Source organism: Chionomys nivalis, chromosome 1 (genome assembly GCF_950005125.1).
Source record: "Chionomys nivalis chromosome 1, mChiNiv1.1, whole genome shotgun sequence".
Classification (NCBI taxonomy): Eukaryota; Metazoa; Chordata; class Mammalia; order Rodentia; family Cricetidae; genus Chionomys; species Chionomys nivalis.
Window position 1 is genome coordinate 135997231 of NC_080086.1, and position 22216 is coordinate 136019446.

General features: G+C 49.8%; 4 protein-coding genes across 10 annotated transcripts in view; 3 read left to right on the forward strand and 1 right to left on the reverse strand.

The window, feature by feature from the left end:
* Positions 1 to 7001, forward strand: part of Ppm1g (protein phosphatase, Mg2+/Mn2+ dependent 1G) — a 28255-nt gene extending 21254 nt beyond the window's left edge. The window contains exons 2-10 of the mRNA XM_057771813.1: positions 1369 to 1438; positions 1715 to 1800; positions 2133 to 2265; positions 3075 to 3490; positions 4361 to 4504; positions 4952 to 5186; positions 5487 to 5616; positions 5860 to 5962; positions 6396 to 7001. Coding sequence (XP_057627796.1) covers positions 1369 to 1438; positions 1715 to 1800; positions 2133 to 2265; positions 3075 to 3490; positions 4361 to 4504; positions 4952 to 5186; positions 5487 to 5616; positions 5860 to 5962; positions 6396 to 6599 — 1521 coding nt within the window. The 3' untranslated portion in view covers positions 6600 to 7001. The remainder of the gene's footprint in view (positions 1 to 1368; positions 1439 to 1714; positions 1801 to 2132; positions 2266 to 3074; positions 3491 to 4360; positions 4505 to 4951; positions 5187 to 5486; positions 5617 to 5859; positions 5963 to 6395) is intronic.
* A 400-nt stretch (positions 7002 to 7401) lies between these two features.
* Positions 7402 to 11034, forward strand: Znf513 (zinc finger protein 513). Of its 2 annotated transcripts, XM_057776318.1 has the most exons (4): positions 7402 to 7688; positions 7939 to 8094; positions 9128 to 9715; positions 9810 to 11032. In XM_057776318.1, exons 1-4 carry the CDS (start codon positions 7634 to 7636, stop codon positions 10634 to 10636), a joined length of 1626 nt encoding a protein of 541 aa, XP_057632301.1. In that variant the 5' UTR covers positions 7402 to 7633; the 3' UTR covers positions 10637 to 11032. The 2 variants fall into 2 exon arrangements, with proteins under 2 accessions (XP_057632301.1, XP_057632294.1); XM_057776311.1 differs by lacking the exon at positions 7402 to 7688 and having other exon boundaries at positions 7766 to 8094; positions 9810 to 11034.
* On the reverse strand, positions 11024 to 16546 carry Snx17 (sorting nexin 17). Of its 3 annotated transcripts, none has more exons than XM_057776328.1 (15): positions 16359 to 16546; positions 15891 to 15965; positions 14914 to 15031; positions 14269 to 14333; positions 13902 to 14012; positions 13716 to 13806; positions 13481 to 13568; positions 13192 to 13261; positions 12855 to 12947; positions 12569 to 12772; positions 12175 to 12300; positions 11980 to 12057; positions 11761 to 11835; positions 11631 to 11672; positions 11024 to 11546 (listed from the first exon to the last, which is right to left on the reverse strand). In XM_057776328.1, exons 1-15 carry the CDS (start codon positions 16419 to 16421, stop codon positions 11433 to 11435), a joined length of 1413 nt encoding a protein of 470 aa, XP_057632311.1. In that variant the 5' UTR covers positions 16422 to 16546; the 3' UTR covers positions 11024 to 11432. The 3 variants fall into 3 exon arrangements, with proteins under 3 accessions (XP_057632311.1, XP_057632327.1, XP_057632320.1); XM_057776344.1 differs by lacking the exon at positions 16359 to 16546 and adding an exon at positions 16182 to 16201; XM_057776337.1 differs by lacking the exon at positions 16359 to 16546 and having other exon boundaries at positions 15787 to 15928.
* Positions 16547 to 16707: 161 nt separating this feature from the next.
* Positions 16708 to 21993, forward strand: Eif2b4 (eukaryotic translation initiation factor 2B subunit delta). Of its 4 annotated transcripts, none has more exons than XM_057790751.1 (13): positions 16708 to 16832; positions 17198 to 17241; positions 17540 to 17675; positions 17927 to 18136; positions 18495 to 18577; positions 18726 to 18817; positions 19041 to 19155; positions 19341 to 19417; positions 19525 to 19627; positions 19965 to 20092; positions 20188 to 20365; positions 21476 to 21656; positions 21744 to 21992. In XM_057790751.1, the coding sequence occupies exons 1-13, from the start codon at positions 16802 to 16804 to the stop codon at positions 21941 to 21943; spliced, it is 1578 nt and encodes a 525-aa protein (XP_057646734.1). In that variant the 5' UTR covers positions 16708 to 16801; the 3' UTR covers positions 21944 to 21992. The 4 variants fall into 4 exon arrangements, with proteins under 4 accessions (XP_057646734.1, XP_057646742.1, XP_057646728.1 ...); XM_057790759.1 differs by having other exon boundaries at positions 17930 to 18136; XM_057790745.1 differs by lacking the exon at positions 16708 to 16832 and having other exon boundaries at positions 17071 to 17241; positions 17930 to 18136; positions 21744 to 21993.
* The last annotated feature ends 223 nt before the right edge of the window (positions 21994 to 22216 follow it).

Here is a 22216-nt window from a genome sequence, read left to right on the forward strand (position 1 = left end):
ATTTTCTGATGTCTTCTTCAATTTCTTTCTTTTTTTTTTTGTTTTGTTTTGTTTTGTTTTGTTTTGTTTTGTTTTTCGAGACAGGGTTTCTCTGTGGCTTTGGAGCCTGTCCTGGAACTAGCTCTTGTAGACCAGGCTGGTCTCTAACTCACAGAGATTCGCCTGCCTCTGCCTCCCAAGTGCTGGGATTAAAGGCGTGCGCCACCACTGCCCGGCTTCTTCAATTTCTTTCTTTCTTTCTTTCTTTCTTTCTTTCTTTCTTTCTTTCTTTCTTTCTTTCTTTCTTTCTTTTTTTTAAATATTTATTTATTATTTATTATGTATACAATGGTCTATCTGTGTGTATGCTGAAGACCAGAAGAGGGCACCAGACCTTATTACAGATGGTTGTGAGCCACCATGTGGTTGCTGGGAATTGAACTCAGGACCTTTGGAAGAGCAGGCAATGCTCTTAACCACTGAGCCATCTCTCCAGCCCCTTCAGTTTCTTTCTTAAGAGACTTAAAGTTTTTGTCATACAGGTCTTTTACTTGTTTGGTTAGTGTTACTCCAAGATATTTTATATTTGTGGCTATTGTGAAGGGTAATGTTCCTCTGATATTTTCTCTTGGCCTGTCTATAATTTGTGTATAGGAGGCTGTAACTTTATTGTTAAAATCTCCTGTATTGTTTAGTTTGGAGGGAGGGTATTCCCAAGCTGTGATAGCATTGTGGTCAGAAGACAACTTCTGGAAGTTGGTTATTTTCCTTCTACCATGCCTGTGGGTCCTGGTGCTCAAATTCAAGTATATAGGCTTGGCAGCAAGCATGTTTACTCTCTGAGCCATCACATGGACCCGAAGTAACTGTAAAGAGCCTGTATTCCGATTCTATAGCTTGGAAGGGTCAGGTCTACATTTACTAAACATCCAGTAACCAAATATTCTTCTCTGGATCCAGATCTAGAGAAAATGCTCTATTACAGAGGTAATGATCTGAGCATGCTTTTCTTTCTTTGTTTGTTTTTTTGCTTTTGTGTTTGTTTTGTTTTTCAAGACAGCGTTTCTCTGTGGCTTTGAACCCTCTCCTGGAACTAGCTCTTGTAGACCAGGCTGGCTTCGAACTCACCAAGATCCACCTTCCTCTGCCTCCCAACTGCTGGGATTAAAGGCGTGCACCACCGTCTGGCAAATCTGCTTTTCTTATTCCTTTTGTCCCCTTCTTTGCCTTCCTCTCCTGTATTTTTATCAACCTATCTCATTTCTAGTCCATGTTTGCCCAGCTAGAGAAGGATTGTGCTGTGAAGATAGGAAAGTACCTTGTGGCCTGAAATATAGGAGAAATAGCTTTAAACTTGAGACATGCTGATTATGTTCTTTCTTCTTCTAGGATGCTCACAACTGTATTCCTGAGCTGGACAACGAGACAGCCATGTTTTCTGTCTACGATGGACATGGAGGTAACTTTAGCAGATCTTATTGGTAACCCTAGACTTTAACGGGCAAGAGAAGGGATGCTTTTGTTCTTTTACTTTCCAGGATTGAACTAAATATAATAGGTAAGGAAAACTCAAGGGATATGTTAATATACTCCTCAGAGAAATGATATTGAAATCTGTTGTCCGGGTCAGACTTTCTCATTGTTCTACAGCTAGGTCTCAGGTATGTTAAGGTGTTTATCACCTGTGTCCTTGCATGTGGGCAGCGTTGTTTTGTTAATAAAACCTTTCTTTTAGGTGAGGAAGTTGCCTTGTACTGTGCCAAATATCTTCCTGATATTATCAAAGATCAGAAGGCCTACAAGGAAGGCAAGCTACAGAAGGTCTGTCTTTCTACACTGTTAATTTTCCACCTTAATTCTTGGAGGGTTCTCCCTCGTTTTCTAACCTTTGGCTTCTCTTTGCTCTCTAGCTATTGATTATCTATTGCATTTTTTCCTCAAGAGTCCTATGTTCAAAACAAGCTTCTTCCCAGTTGGATATTTTCAGAATTACCTTATCCTCGGGTCTCTAAACCATTTTCTCTATTTGTGTGTATCTTAGTGGGATTGATCACTCCTGAATTTGCATCCCAACTGTGTGCATGTGAATGTGTATATTAGGCAGTTCATTTGTACCCACTACTTTTGTCTTACACTACCTTTCTTAAATTCAGGCTTTAGAAGATGCATTCTTGGCTATTGATGCCAAATTGACCACAGAGGAAGTCATTAAGGAACTGGCACAGATTGCAGGGAGACCCACAGAAGACGAGGATGATAAAGAAAAAGTAGCAGATGAAGATGATGGTGAGTGTGGCATCCTGTTAGAAATAAACAGGCCGGGCAGTGGTGGCGCATGCCTTTAATCCCAGCACTCGGGAGGCAGAGGCAGGTGGATCTCTGTGAGTTCGAGGCCAGCCTGGTCTACAAGAGCTAGTTCCAGGACGGGCTCCAAAACCACAGAGAAACCCTGTCTCGAAAAAAGAAAAAAAGAAAAAAAAAGAAAAAAAAGAAAAAGAAAGAAATAAACAGCTTATTATTCATTCTAATAAAGGATGTCTTCCTAAGGACCAGGGGAATTTTCACATTAAGAACCCTATATGGTGTTCTATATTATATGTTGCTGTAGCAAAGAGAATCAATCTTTGTCTAGTGCATAGCTCTAAGCATTTTTGCATATATCATGTTTTATTTTGATGTGGTTTTCCTGGTTCCTATATATATGTTATATATACACCTATGTTATATATTATATATGTTCTTTTTTTTTTTTTTTTCAAGGCTGGGGCGGTTATTAACCTTGATGGCCAGATATTACAACTTAATCCTTCTAAACTAATATATGGGCTATCTGGCTCCTCAGTGTAAAGGTTTCAAGTTAACAATACAAATGAGAGTACAATAGGGAAATAAACTGGTGTTCCTCGGACTAAGAAAGACCAGAAGAGGACTATTGAGGAGACAGTGAGACTTGATTAGTGAGTAGTGGAGCCTCATAAGTGGGAGGTAATCGGGAAGTGCATCGTCACGTCACAGGAGGTGTTGAACTAGTTAAAGGGACTGATAGCCTGTGAGGAGTCTGGGCTGGGAGTGCTGATTTAGCCTCTTCCCTGCAGTGGACAATGAGGAGGCTGCACTGCTGCATGAAGAGGCTACCATGACTATTGAAGAGTTGCTGACACGATACGGGCAGAACTGTCAGAAGGGACCTACCCACGCCAAATCTGGAACTGGGACAGGCGACGAACCAGGGCCTCAGGGCCTCAATGGGGAGGCTGGACCTGAGGACCCATCTAGGGAAACTCCTTCCCAGGAAAATGGCCCCACAGCCAAAGGTCACACAGGCCTTTCCTCTAACTCAGAACATGAGACTGAGGCAGGCCAAATTGGTGAGCCTGGTACTGCTACTGGTGAGGCTGGACCTTCCTGCTCTTCAGCCTCTGACAAGCTGCCTCGAGTTGCTAAGTCCAAGTTCTTTGAGGACAGTGAGGATGAATCAGATGAGGCGGAGGAGGAAGAGGATGACAGTGAGGTAAGGGCCTGTAAAGCTGCAGTGAGGGCTGTGTAGTGCCATCCCTAGCCTCAACTCTTGTCAAGTTTGTACTATATTTTGCATGTATGTGTGTTTCCATGCTTGTCTGTTGAGGTCAGAGGATATATAACTTGTGTGAGTCAGTTCTCTACTTCTCTCATGTAAGTCCTGGGGTTCAATATCAGCTTATCAGGCTTGCTAGCCAGGACCTAATTTACCCTCTTCATTTCCCAAGACTCGCTGCATTCTAAGCTGCCTTTGAGTGCATTGTCTTGGACCTTTAACCCCCTTTTCTTTTGTTGATTTAAAATTCAGAAGAAGAAATTAAGATTTTAATATGAACATTTATTTAATTTTGTGTTGTGTGCATGTGTGTACCTGAGTGCCAGGGCATGCTCTTGGAAGTTAGAGGACAACTTGAGAGGGTTAGCTTTCTTCTTCTACCATGCGAGTTCTGAAGACTGAACCTAGGTCACTAGGCTTTACCCAGAGCCAGTTCGCTGGCAATAAAGTGATTTACTTCTGGCCTTTCAGGATCTGTCTCCTAGAGAGAGAATTGGAAGGCAGTTTTCATTAGTTTGGGTGTTTAGGTGTCTTCTTTTCCCAACAATTTATTCTCTGGAAGGTATTCTGACTGGCTGCTTTGATCTTCCCCAGGACTTGTTTTGCTGATGACATCTGTGCCCAGTTCAAAATGTCGATTTATCATGCTTATCCTAGTCTCTCTGCTGCCCCAGATTTTCATGACAACATTGGTTATATCTTTTGACAGTTGTTAGGATTTCTATTTTGAGTCTATGTTGAGAAAGGGGAGCAGAGTAGGGGGTATCTTAGTATCCCAGTCTCAGTATCTTGGAATCTTCCTGGTAGGAATGCAGTGAGGAAGAGGATGGCTACAGCAGTGAGGAGGCAGAGAACGAGGAAGATGAGGATGATACTGAGGAGGCTGAAGAGGATGATGAAGAGGAGGAGGAAGAAGAGATGATGGTACCTGGAATGGAAGGCAAAGAAGAGGTGTGTAGAGGCGGGAACTGTTGATTTTGGAAAGAACAAGAAACAAGTGTAAATCTCCTGATTTGATTTTAAGTAGTATATCCCCTTGCTATTTTAGTCTTGTTTTTGTTTGTTTGTTTTTGTTTTTCAAGATAGTATTTCTCTGTAACTTTGGAGCCTGCCCTGAAACTCACTCTGTAGACCAGGCTGGCCTCGAACTCCCAGAGATTCACCTGCCTCTGCCTTCTGAGTGCTGGGATTAAAGACTTGCACCACCACCCCTGGCAATATTTTAGTCTTTAATTTAGGAGTATTCTACAGTGGGAACTTCAAGGGAAATCTGGATAGAATTGCCTTTAAGATGGCAAGGAAACATGCTGTCTCTGGACAGCTCTTTAGTATAGATGATTGGTGAGGAGTGTGCTCGTGCCTAGACACTCCCTCAAGGCTCCTTTTCTTCCTCTTAAGCCTGGCTCTGACAGCGGCACAACAGCAGTGGTGGCTCTGATACGGGGGAAGCAGTTGATTGTGGCCAATGCAGGAGACTCTCGCTGTGTGGTGTCGGAAGCTGGCAAAGCTTTAGATATGTCTTACGACCATAAACCAGAGGATGAAGTGGAGCTGGCACGCATCAAGAATGCTGGTGGCAAGGTCACGATGGATGGGCGTGTCAATGGAGGCCTCAACCTCTCCAGGGCCATTGGTAAGGACTAAGAAGCTATAAGGAAATCTTGGGGTCTCGCCCTCTGTCCCAGATTACCTAACATTCTAAGCCCTGTGCCGTTCAGAATAATTGAAAACATCTTTGTGAAATAGTGAAGTTATAGTTCTCACTGTCCTGGATGTTTAAAAAAAAAAAAAAAAGGCAGATGAGGTCTTTGTTCTGATAGCAGGTCTGAAACTAGAAAAGCTAGAACTTAGTTCTTTAGTCTACTAAGTCATGGACCTGCCTCTAATATACGTCTGGGAAGCGTTCGAACTGCTGACCATTCTTACCTTTCAGGAGACCATTTCTACAAGAGGAACAAAAACTTGCCACCTGAGGAACAGATGATTTCTGCCCTTCCTGACATCAAGGTGCTGACTCTCACTGATGACCATGAATTCATGGTCATTGCTTGCGATGGCATCTGGTGAGCACTGGTGAATACCCTTAAATGCCCTTCTGCAACCTTACTTTAAGGCTTGGAGCTACAGTAGGGGGCAGTAGCTTCAAGGTCAGCTTCTCAGTGAATTAAAGTCACAGAAGCCTAAGGCAGAGCTGAGGAACATTTTTTCAGGTGTTGACATTGGCCTGCATCAGTACTGCTGCCAACATGACTCTTTGCTCTGCCTTGGTGGGACTAAGAATTCTGTCTGTCATTTTTTGACCCCAGGAATGTGATGAGCAGCCAGGAGGTTGTAGACTTTATTCAATCAAAGATCAGCCAACGTGATGAAAATGGGGAACTTCGGTTATTGTCCTCCATTGTGGAAGAGGTAAGTCTGAAGTTAGAGGAGGGTACTACACATTCAAGATTTTATTTATTATTATGTATACAGTATTCTGCCTGCAGGCCAGAAGAGGGCACCAGATCTCATGGTTGTGAGCCACCATATGGTTGCTGGGAATTGAACTCAGGACCTCTGGGAGAGCAGCCAGTGCTCTTAACCGCTGAGCCATCTCTCCAGCCCCACAGCCACAACTTTTTTTTCCTCTGCTTGAGCTGAGACTTAAGGCTGGGAGTGGTATTAATCACCCACAGACACTAGAAGACCTTGATTAAAAAATTCACAAGTGTCAGTTTCATAATACCTGCTGCCCATTCCTTCCCTTCTGTAACCCTGTGTCAGCAAGGCCAGGCCTTCCTGTGGTGCTGGTTCCCAGGAAGGGGTTCAAACCTTGTGCTAAACTGTCTCAACCTTTTTGTAGCTGCTGGATCAGTGCCTAGCGCCAGACACTTCTGGGGACGGTACAGGGTGTGACAACATGACATGCATCATCATTTGCTTCAAGCCCCGAAATACAGTAGCGCTCCAGCCAGAGTGTGGCAAGAGGAAACTCGGGGAGGCGCTCTGCGCGGAGGGAGCCGAAGAGAATGGCAGCAGCGACAAGAAGAAGGCCAAGCGGGACTAGCAGTCGTCCTGACCCTGCCCACCAGGACTGTTCTCTGAGCCCTTGGACCCAAGACTGAGTTTTGTCTTTTTCTTTTAGCCTTAGCAGTGGTTATGAGGTGTGCAGGGGGAGCTGGGTGGCTTTCCTCAGCCCATTCCAAAGAGGGCTCTCCCTCCACGCGGCAGCCTGGGAGCCTCTGCTGTCCTCTTCAGCCTCATCTTTACTCGGGCTCATCGACGGTCGGTTCTGTGCCTGTGCTCTGTTGTGTTGGAGGGAAGGACTAGTAGTTCTGATTTTTACTCTGTGAACACTTTATTTAAGGACATTCTTTTTTATTGGCGGCTCTGTGACCCCTAGCCGCTTGCACCCGCTCTCTGTTGTACACTTTCGAGCAACACTTTTTCAGACTAAAGGCCAAACAAAACCTAATCGTGCCCACAGTGTCCTTTTTTACTCTCCTACCTTGGCCCCAAACTGGGTCATACGGGGGAGCACATGGGGAGCTCTTGGCGTGTGCCTGCGAGTCAATCCCGCGCGTTTGGCAGGGGGCAGTGAGTGGGAAGCAGGAGCTAAGTCGGCCTGTTGGAGGCCGCCCTGGCGCCTCTCGCTCTCAGGTGCGACTTCCTAGTTCGTACGCAGAGGGGGCAGGGCACCTTCTGCCTGGCTGGCTGGTCGGTTTACTCCTGCAGCCTCCAATTGGTCGGCTAGCAGAGCATCACAATCACTTCCCGGTCACGCTGCGTCCGCGTTCCCGTTGTGCATCCCACGAACTACGCGTCCCGTGCGGCTGTGCGGCGGCGGAAGCGGAAGCGGGTACGGAGGTACCAGCTGGTCTCCGGAGGGGGATAGGGGGCTCCATGAATGGAAGCGGCGGCGGCGGCGGGAGCGACCTGAGCTTGGCTCCGGGGCCAGGGCCGGGGGCTGCCCAGGGCCCGCACTGGTGTATGGGGGCGGCTCCTGGACCCTGAAAGCGAGGGTCGGCGACTGGGCCGAACTGGGAGGGGCGGGGCCGGGCGGCCTCGGGCCGGAGGCGCGTCGGGCTGGAGCCGGTCACGATGCCCCGGAGGAAGCAGAGCCACCCGCAGCCCGTGAAATGCGAGGGGGTCAAAGGTCAGGGGTCAGGGGCCTTGAGTGGGGAGGAACAGGGGTGGGGTCAGTAGAGTGGGCTCAGGTCTGGGTGGAGGGGGACTCCTGAGGTTTTGGGGGCGGATGATCTGGGCTCATAGCTACCTCCAAAGTATTAAGGGAACCTGAAAGGGTCAGCGAGTATGGGAAGTGCAGTTTACAATGGCTGGCTCCCTGATTCGGATTATGAGCACGGCTTGGGAGGGAGAGTCCACAAACTCCCTCCTCTCTTTAGTGGATACTGAAGATTCCTTCGACGAAGGACCTGGGGCCCTGGTGTTGGAGAGTGATTTGCTACTAGGCCAAGATCTGGAGTTTGAGGAGGAAGAGGAAGAGGAGGAAGGTGACGGCCACAACGACCAGCTCATGGGTTTTGAGAGAGACTCCGAAGGTGTGTTTAGGGGTCGTGGTTAAGGATTAGTGGCTATTCGTGGTGACTCAAGCCTTTTAGAAGTCAGTGTCAGTGACCAAGACACCACTTCCTGCTACAGTGTAGGACTGGCTTGGTTTCCCACTTGATTACTTGGTTTGCTTAAGGGTCCCTCAGCAGCATCATTTTGCTGGGGCTAAGTTCTGGGTCCGGGCTGAGTGTCATGAATACAAAGATGAGTGACCATGGTGAGAGTTAGTGCCCTTAACTTGCCCCTTAACCTTGCCCCTTACCCCATTCCTTGTATGTACGCCTCAGGAGGTGCATGGAAGGGACTTCTGTAAATAAGCTAGTCTTTGACCTGTAGCGGCAGATCCTTTGGACTGAGAGGTTTCCGTTTCCACTCTTTAAGTCTCTTCTTCCCCAAATATTTTTAAGACGGGGAGTGAACGAACCCCCATATAAAAGAATCTGCTCGCCAGGCAGCAGTGGTGCACGCCTTTAATCCCAGCACTCAGAAGGCAGAGACAGGCGAATCTCTGTTCGAGGCCAACCTGGTCTACAAGAGCTAGTTCCAGGACAGGCTCCAAAGCTACAGAGAAACCCTGTCTAGAAAAACAACGTAATTTGCATTACATTGTTTCCACTTGCTCCAAATTGTACCGCCTTGAGATGGGTTTCATGTTATTGTCAGCCGGTGCTTACTAAAAGGGTCTCAGGGACTTTTGAATTTTTACTTTATCTCAAGAATTAATGCTGTTTTACATCAGCCTGTACCCCTTCTTCAAGTCCTTGATCTTTTCTATTTAGCAGAAACGGTGTGTGGGGGTCAACCTTATTGTCAGTAATTAGGCTCAAAGAGGTAGATAGATGGAGTGTTCTGGGGTCTCTATAGGGAAACAGATTCCTGGGAGAGATCTAAAAGGTTTTGTTTTTATAAAATGAAGGGTGGGGCTGCTAAGTGCGGCCATAAGGGAGAAATGACAATTTGGAACTTAGACTTCCAAACCGTGTTTTTTTTTTTTTTTTCTCCCCCTTATTTCTGTCTCACCAGGAGACTCTCAGGGGGCCAGACCTGGACTTCCCTATGGGCTGAGTGACGACGAGTCTGGGGGCGGCCGGGCACTAAGTGCGGAGAGTGAAGTTGAGGAACCAGCCAGGGGTCCAGGGGAAGCCAGGGGTGAGAGGCCAGGCCCAGCCTGCCAGCTGTGTGGGGGGCCGACAGGTGAGGGGCCGTGTTGTGGGGCAGGAGGGCCGGGTGGGGGGCCCCCGCTGCCCCCACGGCTTCTGTACTCATGCCGCCTCTGCGCCTTCGTGTCCCACTACTCGAGCCACCTGAAGCGGCACATGCAGACACACAGCGGGGAGAAGCCGTTCCGCTGTGGCCGCTGCCCCTACGCCTCAGCCCAGCTCGTCAACCTGACACGACATACCCGCACCCATACTGGCGAGAAGCCCTACCGCTGTCCCCACTGCCCCTTTGCCTGCAGCAGCCTGGGCAACCTGAGGCGGCATCAGCGCACCCACGCGGGGCCTCCCACTCCTCCCTGCCCGACCTGTGGCTTCCGATGCTGTGCTCCACGACCAACTCGGCCCCCCAGTCCCACAGAGCAGGAGGGGACAATGCCCCGGCGATCGGAAGGTAAGCAGACCAGCAGAGATCCTGGGGCGTGGGACGTGGGTGGGTAGTAAGAGGGATACTTGGATTCATAGCCCATGTCTCATTGTTCCCACAGATGCTCTGCTCCTCCCAGATTTGAGCCTCCATGTGCCACCAGGTGGTACCAGCTACCTGCCAGACTGTGGGCAGCTTCGGGGTGAAGGGGAGGGTTTGTGTGGAACTGGATCAGAACCACTGCCAGAGCTGCTATTCCCTTGGACCTGCCGGGGTTGTGGACAAGAACTGGAGGAGGGTGAGGGCAGCAGGTTGGGAACTGCCATGTGTGGGCGTTGCGTGCGAGGAGAGGCTGGAGGGGGTGCCAGTGGGGGACCCCAGGGCCCCAGTGACAAAGGCTTTGCCTGTAGTCTCTGCCCCTTTGCCACTCACTATCCCAACCACCTGGCTCGGCACATGAAGACTCACAGTGGTGAGAAACCCTTCCGCTGTGCCCGCTGTCCCTATGCCTCTGCTCATCTGGATAACCTGAAACGGCACCAGCGTGTCCACACAGGAGAGAAGCCCTACAAGTGCCCCCTCTGTCCATACGCCTGTGGAAACCTGGCCAACCTCAAGCGTCATGGTCGCATCCACTCTGGTGACAAACCTTTTCGGTGTAGCCTCTGCAACTACAGCTGCAACCAGAGTATGAACCTCAAACGTCATATGCTGCGCCATACGGGCGAGAAGCCCTTCCGCTGTGCCACCTGCGCCTACACCACAGGCCACTGGGACAACTACAAGCGCCATCAGAAAGTGCATGGCCATGGTGGGGCAGGAGGACCTGGTCTCTCTGCCCCCGAGGGCTGGGCCCCACCTCATAGCCCACCCTCTGTTATGAGCACTCGGGGGCCGGCAGCCCTGGGTGCTACTGGTAGCAGGGCTCTCCATACAGACTCACCTTGAACTAGGTTTTTACCTGGGGTCCTAGGAATTAGCCCTGACTCTCCTGCATTTTATACAAATGGACTAGAAACCACCTTCCCCTTCTTCCCCCGCTGGCCAGGGGCTCCACACAGACTAACCTAGGCGCTATATGGACTAGCCGCAATCAAATGGGCAGGGGCCATATGGACCAGGGGGCCTGGTCTTGGCTCATGTACTTAATTTAATGAGCTCAGTGATTAGGACCTTGGATTCACCGTCACTGTTCCCAGGGGCCATGGATGAACTGGTTGGGGACTGCCCAGCCTCTCACCTGTTTTAACTTATTTCAGTGCTTTATAATAAAGGAAACACTAACAAAGCCATGTCTATGCTGAATTGGCAATGGCACACAGGCCTTACCCTTAGTGAGGGAACCAGAGGTAGGCAGCAGTCAGGCTGAGTTTAATGATGGGGAGTTGGTCAGACCATTCACAGACCTCTGCCCACCCTTTGCCCATGGCCTGGCCCTAAAAAGCCAGAGACAGCCCATGGGGAGCACTAGCTTCTCCCCAAGGCAAGCAGTCCTGGTCCCTTGGACTTTGTGCAAAATACTAAATGCTAATTTGGCATAAAGAGCCAGCTCTGAAAAAGAGTGATCTTTTGTGTAGCCAGCCCAGGAAAAGGAAGGTAGGTTAGGAGGCCCCTGGCCAAAAGGAAAAAAAAAAAAAAGTAGGAAGGGAGTAGGAAAAGACTCCCCTAACTTGGGAGCATAGGCACAGGGCAAGTTTGTGTAAATTTCCTCTGGGGTAGAGGGCAGACATCCAGGCAGCTGAGATTACAGATCCTCATCTCCAATGCCCTCGAAGGCGAAATTGCCATGGACGGCACTGGCACTGGCATCTGTGCTGGGACTGCCAATTCCCCGCAAGCTCACGGCACTCAGCTTACTCTGTAACAGAGGTGGGAGGAAAGTCAGAGGGCAGCAGCCTGTGTGCCACCCCTTGCAGTCAACCTCACCAACCCAGTAACTCACTGAGAGTTTGACCATGGATTCCCGGCTGGCGTCTGGTGACTCCTGGGAAAAGGAGGCAGATCAGTTAGATTTAGGAACAGGGATGGGAAGGCAGGGCTAAGAGCCAAGGCACTGATGGACATTAACTTACGAGCAACGGTGGAGACTTCACTGCTTGCTGGCTGTCTGAACGTTTCAGGGTACCCCCCACTCGCCGACGCAGCATCTAAGGACAGATCCAAAATGTTGCTAAAGGGCAGAAACCTCCTCAGAGCCCAGTCTCTTCCCCTTCCTCCCAAGAGAAACATCATTCCCAGAACACAACAGGAGAGCACGGCCACACAGCTGCTTGGCCTCTGGTGCCATTTACCTTCCTGATACTGCCCCCGGACTTCTTCACCATCAGCTCGTCCACCATGGACTGCAGGCAGATGCTCATCATAATAGCCTGAGGGGAAGAAGCTCAGCCTGATTAGAGATACTATCCCTAGCCAGATCTCCTAACAAGGGTTCCCATTCACATGGAGTCCTGGAAGCCTAGATTTAGGGACCTATGGGCTCACACCTGTGGGCTGGTGATGGTGACCCACTGTAGCCGGTCCTTGCTCATGAGGTATTCGAAAGCCAGTTCCAGGCGCACCTCACCCCGACCCCGGCTAGGACTGCTCGTGCTTCCACTGGGGAGTGGTACCTAAAAGAGGAATAGGACTCGGGCTGATTTCATTGTGGTCAAGTTGTGGACCTCTGCAGCCTGGGATCGCAAGGCTTGCCAGGTCCCATCTCAGAAGGCCTTCCCTCTCATCCCAAGTCACAGAAGAAAGTCAGGTGTGCTGATCCTAAGCCTTGAAAAGCTGAGGCAGGAGGATCATGAGTTCAAGGATAACTGGGCTACATAGTTCCAGGTCAGTAACGGACATGACTAGAAGTTGTCTCAAAAACAGAAACAAAACTCGACTTACAGAGGAGGTGACCCGCCAGCATCGCATGCGGGTAACCCGGAAAGAGCCTTCACGGAGTTGCTGGCCAGGCAGTCGCAGCTGGAGACTGAGCTCACTGTTGCCTGCGCTGACCACCACAGGGCAGTCCTTCTCTGGAAAGTCAGCCACACAGGCATCAAAGCGCAGGTAGCCATAGTGCCGCAGGGTTTGGGCCAGTCGTAGGAACTGAAAGACGGTCACCAAGTGTGCTTAGTCACGAGGGGGTAGCGCAGACTTGGCTGTTCAGGGGAGACAGCAAAAAGCTCACCTCCTTCTTGGAGACTTTGTCTTGCAGAGATTTGAGCTGCCGGTGCTGCTCTTTGGTGACCAGGATCCACCCATGCTCAATATCGGACACCGTCTACATACAGCGGAGACAATCAATTAGGCTGGGGCTTCAATGCAGTAATCAAAATAAGTTGAGAAGCACCTGTGTGAGACCCTGATTTTTATCAGTTCAGAGAGGCAGAGTGTGCTAGGAGCTCCGATCATGTTCTACGAACTTCTCCATGAATGGGGACCAGAGACATGGAAGGAGTTTTCTTGGGAAAATGGAGTACCATAGTCATTTCAGGGCAAGGGTTCTGACGTAGCTCTAAGCTCACCTGAGCATAAAGCAGGTTCAGGCCAACCCGGTTCTCCATGACATCGTCGTCATAGGCAGAGTCCCAGTAACTGTGAGGCCAAGGGGTGGAAAGGAGTAAGGGGTAAGGGGGTAAGGCAAAGGTAGGATGGAAATGGGCAAACAGAAGTAATTTCAACTATGGGCTAATTAATTGTAGTACACTGGAAGGAGGGTGGGAGGTGTGGGTAAAACATCCAGCATTGCTCCCTTGGCCAGATAAAGCCCCCTCAGCATGTGGCCAGCAATCCAACCCAGGCCTGGGCCCTGACCTCTTTCTTAGCACAATCTTGTACTCGTGACTCCGAAGACTGGTGACAGATACATAAGGCAGCTCAAACTCCTGCAGCTTCCGTACAACTGTGGATTAAAAAAGAAAAGTGTGGTCAGACTAAAGAGGAAGGGAAACCAATGGAAGTGCTTGGAGGAAATGTTCCCTCTGACAAGAGGCAGACGGAACTCACTGCCAGAAGCAGCGCTCAGGCGGCAAGGGCCAGAGACACTCACAAGAAAAGGCTCCATCCTCTTTTTCTCGAACAAGGAAGAGACTAAAATACCCGATCAAGTCATCCGGAAGATCCAGCTTTGCAGCCACAGCCTGGGAACAGGAAGTACAGCTTATCCAACCGGCTAGTTCCAGTGTAGGACTTGGTGCTCAGTGGGCAGAGGGGCTGCACTAAACCTGCATCTCACCTCCAGGACATCTTCAGTCTGGTCAGACGTTAACACATTGACCAGAACTTTCTGTCCATTGCTGAGCAGCACTTCCAAGGAAACCTCCTCTGTGGGGACTTGCTGTGTCTCCTGCATGGACAGACAAGGACGGGAGGCACTACCTTATTAGTGTAGGCCTAGGGTCCTGCTTAGATGCACCCTAACTTCCTAACCCCGCTGGTATGGTTCTTAAACTCAGACTGGACTTCTGAATTTCAGTGGTGCAACAGCTTTGTTCCAAAAAAAAACACAAAAAAACAAAACCCTTCTTTTAAATGCCAGATAATAACTGTGTAATTAAAATGACATGGTCCCCCATCAGGTCTTTCTCTTAAATAGGGGTTACCTGTTGGGCCCGACGTAGAAAACTATTAAAGGTCTCACTGCTCCCAAGCAATGGGTCTTGCCGAACTGTGGGGTCAAGAGAATGATATCATAGTAACTTAGGACTCACTCTTGGCTTCCCGAAGTCCTCTTCTTCGTTAAGTATCCCAACCCCATTTCCTGGGCTGATGGTGGCCTGCCACATCCCCCAGCTGGCCTCACCTCACACACAGTTTGTATAAATTCTTCACCTGTCCCACCCTTGGCTGCCATCTAGTTGAGTCCAGTCTACAGAACTAGGGAAATAACAATGATGTTAACCTAAAGCATATCTGATACAAAGTTCTCCCCGCCCATCTAAATTACTCCTAAAACTAGTGTTACAGCCAGGCGGTGGTGGCACATGCCTGTAATACCAGCACTTGGGAAACAGAGGCAGGCAGATGTCTCTGAGTTTGAGGACAGCCAAAGCTACACAGAGAAACCCTGTCTTTAAAAAACAGCTAGTGTTCTACTCGTAATTCCAGGTTGCTTTACTAGTCTGGAGTTTCAAATCCGTGAGGGCACTTTACTAATTAGGGAACATCAGACAGGAGGCTTTCTAACTATGACAGAGCCACCTGCCCTACTCTCTTCCCAGGGTCCTCGAGCTCATCCATCCACTCACCAGCTTGCATGTATTTCTCTAACTGCTCTCGCCTCTGCTCTACCTCTGCAGGCGTCAGAGAGAAAAGCTTCTTTGGGGGGAACGCAGGAAGCACATTGGCCCCATACTCCTTCCGAAGCTATGTAGAGAGAGAGAGGGAGAGAAAATTCTTCATGTAAGCGGATAAGTGGCAATTGAGACTTGCCAAGTCCTGAGTTCCCCTCTCCAAGTGGTCATCTGAGGAAAGATGACTTTGGAAGAGTCAGGATCTCAAGGATCCTGGGTATAAATTCTTAGATATATTAATATGTATAAGCACCTCCACACTGTAGGGTGGGTTTTCATGGTCCAGGAGCCCCTTTGATGTATCCAACAAGACTGTTCACTGAACCCTCACAGGAAGTAGACAGCATTTACAGGGAACATCCATGCGCACAAATAATAAAGTCACAGTATACTCACACAGTGAGGAAGGGACTTTGCTAATTACCTAGTTTTCATTTGGAGAAATTAGATAACTTGCTCAGGACTGACAACTAGCTGTCAGTAGAACGAGGGCTGTCTACAGAGTATCGTGAGGAATGGAAACATTGTATCACAGATACAAGACTATCCGAACAGTTACACATGAAAGAAGCCAAGAACAAGCGAAAGAAACAGTCAACGGTTTGCAGTAAGGAGGGAAACAAATTTCAAAGTTCTAGGTTGGAGTGACAGAAGGAACGTGCTTGGGCTAATTGGCTTCGTTTTTGTTTTTGTTTTTTTTCCCATGCAGGGGCAAAGGATGAAAAAGCAGTTCAGAAAAGGAAGGTGGGCGTGATTATAGGGAGGAGCAGGTACTGTGGGACAAGTTGCTTAGGGAGGTCCCCGGAATGTCATGCTAACAAAACACACCTTCCACTGTGGCAGGGGTTAAAGGTGAATGCAGTGAAAGGGGACTAATGTCCATGAGTATGGAAGGGCTTGAAGCTGCATCTAGATAGGGGCTCTCCTCCCACCTGCTCGTGCAGCCCCAGGAGCTGGCTGTAGCGCACCCGACAGTGCAGGACTCCATTCACATGAATGTTATAGGCCTGAGGACACAAAAGCAGGCAAACAGCTCAGGGTCGAAGTCCGAATCACCTCTTGCCCCCAGAAGCCTGGCCGTCTGCGCAACGTGCCGAAACTTCCCAGGACTTGGCCTGTTTCCCCCCCCCACCCCCCCGGGACAGGTTCCAAGCAGAAGGCCCAGTGCAGGGGAAATTCGGGCGCTTGTGCGGCAGCCTCCCGGAGATGACAGTAATGCCCACCACCAGTCGCGGCCTGGCCGGGGAAAGGAATCGCCCAAAGAACCTATTGGAGCTTGGGATGACTTCTGTACGAAGCTGAGACGTGAGATGGCTCCCAGAGAGATTCGAAGGCTGGAGGCCGCTCCGAGGGCTCCGGCCCGTTATCCCCGCCCCGGCCCAGCTCTAGCAGCTCCTCACCACGTAGGCGGAGCCGCCGCTGTCCCCGCTGCGGGACTCGGTTTCAGGAATGGAAAAGTGCATGTTCCCTAAGGCAGAGCTCCGGACTACCAGGGCCGTAGCGGCTCTGTTCGCTCGCCTCCGCCACTCAGCGCGTCTCCGCAGCCCAGCTCGCCATTTTGGGGGGGCCTGAACTCCGAGGTGGGAAGGCTGTAGGACGTAGGCTCTGCGAGCAGCAACCTCGGCATGCTGGGAGCTGTAGTCGAGGACCAAAGACTATCCTAATTGGCAGCCCAAAGTCCTATGGTCCTCACCACGACCCGTAGTCCGGGGCGGGACCCAGTGCACGCCGGAAGTTGTAGTCCTCTGGGGATTAACTCCGCCGGAGGCGGCAGAGGAGCCTGTAACCCAGGTGGCGCTGTAGTTTGAGTGACCTCGGCGGGAGGAGCCTAGGACCGACAGTCATGGCTGCGGTGGCGGTGGCCGTTCGCGAAGGTAAGTGAAAGGCTGGATGCACCAACTGGTACAGGGGCAGATGAGCGTCGGGTCGCTGGTGCGGAGCCCCGAGCGCCTTTGGGCCTTGCCTCCCAGTTTCTGCTCATCGCTGGACTGGTTTAAATGATCTAGGGCGCAGCGCGGTGCTGCTTGCCGGCTGTTCCCAGAAGGGTGACTGACCCTTTTCCTCCCCCGCCCGTCCTTTGATCCTGCCGCGCAGTGCGTCCCCACGCGGAACCCGGAGCGCCTGGCGCCGGGCCCCCGAGCTGTGGTCATGCCAACCCAGCAGCCTACTGCGCCGACAAGTCTCCCCAAGCCCTCCCGGAGCCTCTCTGGCTCACTTTGTGCCCTGTTTTCTGATGCAGAGTCCAGATCCGAGATGAAAACAGAACTTTCTCCTCGGCCAGGGGTAAGTGAGGGAGACCTCCCAAGTCGGCTGTCAAGCGCTGCATAGAAAGCTGTGTCACCGTTCAGCCCCGTCTCCCGTCCCTTTTCAGTTCATTTCTCAGTAGAACCAGATTTTTACAGAATTTAACAGTATGTAACTATGGCTCTGAAGAAGTTTCTCTCCGTATGAGATTTAGACTTGTAACAGAAGTCAGAGAGGATTAGGGACTTAACCTTGTGGGAATCTAGTACGTGTCCAGTAGTGTTGATACACCTTTGGCATTGCCTGGGGAAGAGCAGTTACTGTGTCTATGTCTCAGGCAGCGGGGCGGGAGATGACCCAAGAAGAGAAGCTTCAGCTTCGAAAAGAAAAGAAACAGCAGAAGAAGAAGCGGAAGGAGGAAAAGGGGGCAGACCAAAACGCTGGCTCTACCGTATCTGCAGCTCAGCGGCAAGGTGCGGCGACTCTTTAAAGAGTTGGGGTAGGACGCTGGTTGAGGGATTTGGTGGGGAAGACAGAACAAAGTTGATCTGAGCAAGTACAGAAGAGATTATGTGGGAGGCAGAGACAAATGGGGCCAGCCTAGTCTACACAGTGAATTCCAGGCCAGCCAGTGATATATAAAGTGACAAAAGGGGGGGGGGATGGGGAGAACATTGGTTGGGACAGAGACCATCCTTAGGCTTGGACTTCTTCCTGTCTTTAGTAGACCCAACCAGAGAACTCCCAGGACCCGGTAGTCAGTCGGGAGGCACTGCTGGGGAGAAAGTTCCAGCTGGCCGGAGTAAGGCCGAACTTCGTGCTGAAAGGAGAGCCAAGCAGGAGGCAGAGCGGGCCCTGAAACAGGCAAGGAAAGGGGAACAAGAAGGGCCCCCTCCTCAGGCCTGCCCCAGTACAGCTGGAGAAGCCTCCGCAGGTATCTTCTTTTCTTGTTAAAACTCCAATTTCTCCAACTTCTTGTGCCAGCATGGACTCCCGTTCTTACCTTAGGAGACAGAGTTTGAACTTTTTCTGTTGACTCTTCCTGCTCCATCTTCCCAACTTATTAATTTCCTGCTGTCCCATATGCACTAAAAACACATGTCAAGGCCAAGCAGTGGTGGCTCACACCTTTAACTCCAGCACTTGGGAGCCTGGGGAAGGCGGATCTCAGTTCAAGCCCAGCCTAGTCTACAGAGTGAGTTCCAGGACAGTCAGGACTGTTACACAGAGAAACTCCGTCTCTAAAAACCAAAAATAAAATAAAACAAAAACAAAATCCCATTAACTTCCAGGTGTGAAGCGCCTCCCGGAGCCCACCCAGGTCGACGACCCCTCACCTCTGAGGAGGCTTATTAGAAAGCCAGAGCGACAACAGGTAGGGGGTGCCGAAGTGCCCTAGCAAAGTAAAGGTCTGGAAACACCCTGAGCAGTGGGGTCAAAGAAGTGAGTTTACTTTCTTTCCAGCTCTGTCCCGGAAGTTTTGAACTCTGAATTATTGGTCACATTCCTTTGGTTTTGTCAAGGTTCCTACACGAAAGGATTATGGATCCAAAGTCAGTCTCTTCTCCCACCTACCCCAGTACAGCAGACAAAACTCCTTGACCCAGTACATGAGGTAGGATCTTAGGGAAATTGTTCTAAGTCTAGGGGGTTGAGGAACCCAGTGTTAAAAGTAGCTGGAAATTAGAGATGACGTGTGGGGTGGGGGGTACAACTCAGGGTGAATCTACAGGAATCGGGGAGTCTGTACTAGTGAAGAGGGTTCCTTCTCATCAGGGGCATGGGGCAAGAGGTACTCAAGTTCCCTTAAAAAGCATGTGACACCACCATCCCATCAGCATCCCATCCTCTGTGATCCACCCAGCCATGGTGCGACTTGGTCTGCAGTACTCCCAGGGTCTCATCAGTGGCTCCAATGCCCGGTGCATCGCACTCCTCCACACCTTGCAGCAGGTATGTCCTGTTCTCTGTCTCTACCTGACTCTGTAGGACTACCCAGCATGTCTCCCCAAAGTCATCTCTGGGGCAAAGAAGTAACAACTCACACACTGAACACTTTTCTAATGAAGCTTGCCTCTGCCCCATTTCAGAGACCTTCGTTAGGGGGCATTTTGCTGATCTGAGTGTGTATTCTTTAGGTGATTCAGGATTACACAACACCTCCCAGTGAGGAACTCTCCAGGGATCTTATAAATAAACTAAAACCCTACATCAGGTGAGCACAGCCGTACAGGGCCTTTATTTATGTCCATCATTATCTTCATCCTGCTGTTCTCTTTAAGTCCTAATCAGTTGCACAAACTTGAAGTATTGTTGTTGCAGCTTCCTGGCCCAGTGCCGCCCCCTGTCGGCAAGCATGTGCAACACCATCAAGTTCCTTAACAAGGAAATCACTGGCATGAGCAGCTCCAAGCGGGAAGAGGAGGTGATGAAGGGTTCTGGGGACGGGAAAGGCATGTGCCTGTGGTTAGGATAAACAGCACATTCCAAACTCTCAAAAGACATGTGTTGGCATGCCATATGACCCTAGTCACTGCCTAGGGAAGTGACTTGCGCTCTTGGCATATTGGGGCCCAGTTCAGGCCCATTGTTATGTATTTATTCAAGCATATGGCATGATTTTTGCTTTGAGATAGTCTATCTAGTCTCAATTGTGTCCTGGATCTTGCTATATAGACCAAGTTGGCTCAGACTCAGGGATCCTCTTGCTTCCTGAGCGCTGGGATCAAAGGTGTGTGCCACCATGCTCTCTTGACACTTAGGCCAAGTCAGAACTTAGAGAAGCCATCGATCGGTATATGCAAGAGAAGATCGTGCTTGCAGCTCAGGCAATTTCACGATTTGCTTCTAAGAAGATCAGTAATGGGGACGTGATCCTGGTATATGGATGGTATGGTCAACACCTGTGGTCAGAGAAATGCCTGCCCCTTGCCTTTGCAAACAGGCTGGCCACCAGTTAGTCACACTTTTCTCCTCCATATCTAGCTCCTCTCTAGTGTCACGGATTCTTCAGGAAGCATGGGTTGAGGGTAAGCAGTTTCGAGTGGTGGTGGTGGACAGCCGGCCCCGACTTGAGGGAAGGCACATGCTCCGTTCTCTTGTCCGTGCCGGGGTCCCAACTTCCTACCTGCTGATTCCTGCAGCCTCCTATGTGCTCCCAGAGGTGAGGGTTCTCACAAAAAAAGGAACCTTGAGGATGAAGGGAAAGGGTGAGGTAATACAGGCATAATCTTTTATTCTTTTTTTTTTTTTACATTTATTTATTCATTGTGAAGTAGTAGGGGAGTGGAGGATGTGAGGGGTGGGGGTTGACAAAGGCAGAATGCTCTGGCTCCATGTGGATCAGAGAACACCTTTTGGAAGAGTCAGTTTTCTTTCCACCATTTACATCCTGAGGATAGAACTCCGATAGTCAGGTTCGGCAACGACTTCCCCCATTGAGCCATCTCATGGCCTTTGCCTTTTTATTATTATGACCTTGTTATATTAGTATTATAATTATTGTTTTCTTGAGACAGGGTTTCTCATGTAACCTATCTGTTTATTTTGGAGACAGGGTCTCATTATGTAGTCCTGGCTGGTCTGGACTCAGAGATCTGCTTGCCTTTGCCTCCCAAGTACTGGGATTGAAGGTATAAACCACCAAACCCAACATCTTTTATCCTTAATAGAAAAAAGCAACTAGTTGCCCTATATAACCTGGTAATCTCAGCACTTGGGAGGCAGAGGCAGGTAGATCTGAGTTCAAGACCAGCCTGGTCTACAGAGTTCCAGAACAGCCAGGACTACACAGAGAAACCCTGCCTTGAAAAACCAAAAAAAAGTAGGGGGGAGGGGGCTGAAGAGATGGCCCAGAGGTTAAGAGTACTAACTATGCTTCCAGAGATCCTGAGTTCAGTTCCCAGCAACCACATCGTGGCTCACAACCATCTGTAATGAGATCTGATGTCCTCTTCTGGTGTGCAGGCAAAACACTGCATAAATAATAAGTAGATAGATAGATGATAGATAGATAGATAAAAGAAAAATTCAACTGCTCCATGCAATAGCACAGTCTAGTTATTGGAAGAAATCCTATTAATGTAGTAGCCACTAAAAGGAACAGGGCAGTTTCCCTGTTCTGGGATGATACAAGATGGCAGGGTGTTCTCCAAGAGCAGCCAACATGGTTTGTTGCTTAGTGCGCTGTTGTGCACAGTAGCAGGGGACCTTGTTATATACTGATAGAACATGACATTTTTTCTTCCCTTTCCTCATTGTCTAAAACAAACAGGTTTCCAAGGTGCTATTGGGAGCTCACGCACTCCTGGCCAATGGATCTGTGATGTCTCGGGTAGGGACAGCACAGTTGGCCCTCGTAGCTCGAGCACATAATGTTCCAGTACTGGTCTGCTGTGAAACATACAAGTTCTGTGAACGTGTGCAGACTGATGCCTTTGTCTCTAACGAGCTAGGTGAGTAGAGTAGAACTGAGGTTTTCAGGGACTGGAGAAGCCTTTGAGGGGGAGGGGAAGTTAAACCGTGCCACTTCTTCATTGCAGATGACCCTGATGATCTGCAGTGTAAGCGAGGAGAACAGGTGGTCTTGGCGAACTGGCAGAACCATCCATCGCTCCGGTTATTGAATCTGGTCTATGACGTGACTCCTCCTGAGCTTGTGGATCTGGTGATCACAGAATTGGGCATGATCCCTTGTAGCTCTGTGCCTGTTGTCCTTCGAGTCAAGAGCAGTGACCAGTGAAAGGGAGCAAGGGTCAATAAAAACTTACCCGATTGCCATAACTCTACTGCCTTTGTATTTCTTTGAGCATCTCTACCTCTGGGGTCAGGAACCCACACCCTGCAACCCCTCATCACCTACTGTGAAGCTCTTCTGTGGAAACCCTTCTCAGGTGGTGAGCTCCAGGCCGGTGCTGGGAGCATGATGGTTTGTGTAGGCATCAAATGTATTCACGGGCCAGGCATGGTGGCACTGGCAGAGCTTTCCTTAATCCCGGATGGGGTGGCCAGTCTC